This window comes from Aureococcus anophagefferens, assembly GCF_000186865.1.
Source record: "Aureococcus anophagefferens unplaced genomic scaffold AURANscaffold_358, whole genome shotgun sequence".
Classification (NCBI taxonomy): Eukaryota; class Pelagophyceae; order Pelagomonadales; family Pelagomonadaceae; genus Aureococcus; species Aureococcus anophagefferens.
The window spans coordinates 1-3,110 of record NW_008705880.1 but is presented as its reverse complement, the minus strand read 5'-3'; the positions used below and the strand labels follow the sequence as shown (position 1 = coordinate 3,110).

The 3,110-nt window shown below is 70.6% G+C and overlaps 2 protein-coding genes across 2 annotated transcripts; both read left to right on the top strand.

Moving 5' to 3' along the window:
- Positions 1-122: 122 nt before the first annotated feature.
- On the top strand, positions 123-620 carry AURANDRAFT_68770 (hypothetical protein; the record flags this gene model as incomplete). Its single annotated transcript, XM_009044497.1, has 1 exon — positions 123-620. One exon carries the CDS (start codon positions 123-125, stop codon positions 618-620), a length of 498 nt encoding a protein of 165 aa, XP_009042745.1.
- Positions 621-2,671: 2,051 nt separating this feature from the next.
- On the top strand, positions 2,672-3,085 carry AURANDRAFT_9133 (hypothetical protein; the record flags this gene model as incomplete). Its single annotated transcript, XM_009044498.1, has 1 exon — positions 2,672-3,085. A coding segment is annotated over one exon (414 nt), but the record flags the coding sequence as incomplete, so codon positions are not given.
- Between the last annotated feature and the right edge of the window lie 25 nt (positions 3,086-3,110).

Here is a 3,110-nt window from a genome sequence, read left to right as displayed (position 1 = left end):
ACGCGGCCGTAGGCGCGGCCGTAGGCGATGCCGAGGGCGCGGTCGTGGGCGATGCGGTGGGCTCAACCGTGGGCGAGGTCGTCGGCGCGGCTGTCGGTGATGCCGAGGGCTCAACCGTCGGCATGCCCGTCGGACTGGCAGAAGTGACCGTAGGAGCACTCGTGGGATCGGCCGTCGACGCGGCCGTCGGCGCGGCCGTTGGCGCGAGCGTCGGCGAGCCCGTCGGCGACTTTGTGTGGCCGGTAATCGTAGGCGCGAACGAGGCCGTCGGCGCGAGCGTCGGCGACGCCGTGGGCGACACCGTGCCCGTGGGCGACATCGTGGGCGCCATCGTGGGCGACACCGTCGGACTGGCAGTCGGCGCGATCGTCGGCGATACCGTGGGCGACACCGTGCCGGTGGGCGCGCTCGTCGGACTGGCGGTCGGCGACATCGTGGGCGACACCGTGGGCGCGCTCGTCGGACTGGCGGTCGGCGCCATCGTGGGCGACACCGTGGGCGCAGCAGTCGGCGATTTGCTCACCGTAGGCGCGCTCGTCGGACTGGCCGTCGGCGCGGGGCTCACCGTCGGCGCCATCGTCGGGCAGCCCAGGATCATGCTCGAGGCGCCCGCGAAGTAGAAGAGGCGACCCGAGTTGCCCTTGCTTCCCTCGCTGTCGACGTCGAGCGTGAGCTCGAAGGAGGAGCGGTGCTCGAGGCCGAGCGTCACCGTGCGGTCCTCCTGGTCCACGGGGCAGGCGCCGTGCGAGTCGCAGGCCTCGCAGGACACCGTCCCGAGCTCCATGGGGCCGGACGGGTTGTCGCAGCCGTCGCCCGTGCCCGTCGCGAGGAAGCGGACGGAGTGTCCCGGCGTCGCGCCGTCGCAGAGCGTCGCCTGCTCCGTGATGTTGACCTCGGCGGTCGCGCCGCTCGGCGCGAAGTACGACGTCACGCCGTGGGCGACGTCGTCGACGCACAGACCCTCGGCGCGGCCGCTCTCCATCGTGTCGAAGTCGAAGAGCGTGAAGTAGAAGCTGTCGAGCGTCACGGGCGCGTCGCCGTCGTCGGGGTCGACGAAGTCGAAGCGGAGGCGCACTCCCGTGCCGATGCGCACGTTGATCTTGCCGAAGCCCTTGGTGGCGCCGTTGCAGCCGTTGCACGACGTCGTCGGCTCGTAGTGGGACCGGTTGGAGACGATCAAATCGAACACCTTGCCGCACCGGGTACGTCGCGACCGACGTGAACCGCAGCACCTGCCCCGGGGCGCTGCAGGCCGGCTTGCCCTTCATGCCCGCTTTCTTGCAGTCGCCGGCGACGCCGCCGAGGTTGTTCTGCGAGATGCCGCCGATGGAGAAGTCGATGTCGACGAACCCCTCGAGGCACTCGCCCGGCGTCGCCACGGCGATCGACGGCGCGCGCGTCGGCGCCGTCGTGGGCGAAGCCGTGGGGGTGCAGCTCGAGGCGTCCTCGCGGTACGCGTAGAGCTCGACGACGTCCGCGACGAAGTCTCCCTCGTCCGCGAAGACTGCCGGCATCCCGCCCTGGTACCCCGGAGAGAGCACCCCGACGCTGAACCACCAGGGCGTGTCGCCGATGCACCCGTCGAGTAGCGCGCGGTCCGTGTCGGCGATCTTGCACGGGGACTGCAGCCCGCCCCAGCGGCAATTCCCGGTCGTCATCGGGGTGAACGAGACGTCGAGCGCCTCGTAGCCTTCGACCGCCGCGCACCGCTCCGCGCGCACCGGATTCGACAGCTGCCGCCACGCGAGGTCGCCGCTGAGCGCGTGCGTCGCGCCGGGCCAGGCCAGGCGCAGCGTGAGTTTGCAGTCGTCGCCGCGGTAGTCGTCGAGCGTGTCGAGGACGCTGTACTGCGCGCTCGCCGGGTCGCCGGCGTTGACGACCCACTCGTCCTCCGAGCGGAACCAGCCGCCGCCGGGCTCCGCGGTCTGCCGGAAGACGAGCTCCCACTGGCCCGGGGGCAGGCTCGGCGGCGCCATCGTGGGCGACACCGTGGGGTTTCCGCGCGCGACGCCGACGGCCGCCGCGGCGAGCAGCGCGGCGAGCATCCCGCGCATCGTCGGGAGCCTGCGTGGGGGCGTGATGGTCTTCGAGTCGCCAAGAGAACGGTCTCCCCCGCATGGGCGCGACCTCGCCATCGCGCGCAGCGCCGCCTCGACGCAGGTCCGAGTCGTCGAACACCGTCTCCAAGAACGTTTCGCTCGGTCGGGCCCGTCGGGGGCGATTTGAAGCGCTCCGTCGACTCTCCGGTCCGTGGCGACGACGAACGCCCCCGCGAGCGACCCGCCCCCCTCAAAACGAACTCGATGACACCGGGCGTCACGCGCGGGCGGCCGAGCTTTTGGTGACGCCGCCTGGCGTATATATTCAGCGAGGCTGGATATTATCTTCATGCGAATAGTCTAGTATGAGAAGACCAAAGTTATTTTCATTGCCGGCGGGATGCGTGCGGGGGGCGCGGGCGTGCTTACCGTCTCGTGTCGCCAACTTTTAGGATTGGTTTCACAAGTGCTCATTGCCGTCGACTTGCGCCGCGACGACGCCCATGATGCGCATGCTGCCCAGTGTGTTGCTCGTCGCCTGCGTCGCGGCCCGGCGCCGGCCCGTGGCGGTGCCGCGGCTGGGCACCCACCCGACGTCGGCGAACTGCACGCTCCACCGCGTCTCCCAGAACCTGGACCACTTCGACTTCACAACCAACGCCACCTTCGAGCAGCGCGTCTTCGTGCACGCGGACCACTGGGCGCCCGGCGGACCCATCTTCCTCTACTGCGGCAACGAGGACGACGTCACGCTCTACGTCAACGCGACGGGGCTGATGTGGGAGCACGCGGCGGCCTTCGGCGCGATGCTCGTCTTCGTCGAGCACCGCTACTACGGCGCGACGCTGCCCTTCGGCGCCGCGTCCTTCGAGCCGGAGCACCTCCGCTACCTGTCGCACGAGCAGGCGCTCGCGGACCTCGTGAACGCGCTGCGGCGGATCAAGGCGACGTACGGCGCGGAAAACGCCAAGACCGTCGCCTTCGGCGGTTCCTACGGCGGCATGCTCGCGGCGTGGCTGCGCATGAAGTACCCCGCGGCCGTCGTCGGCGCCGTCGCCGCGAGCGCGCCAA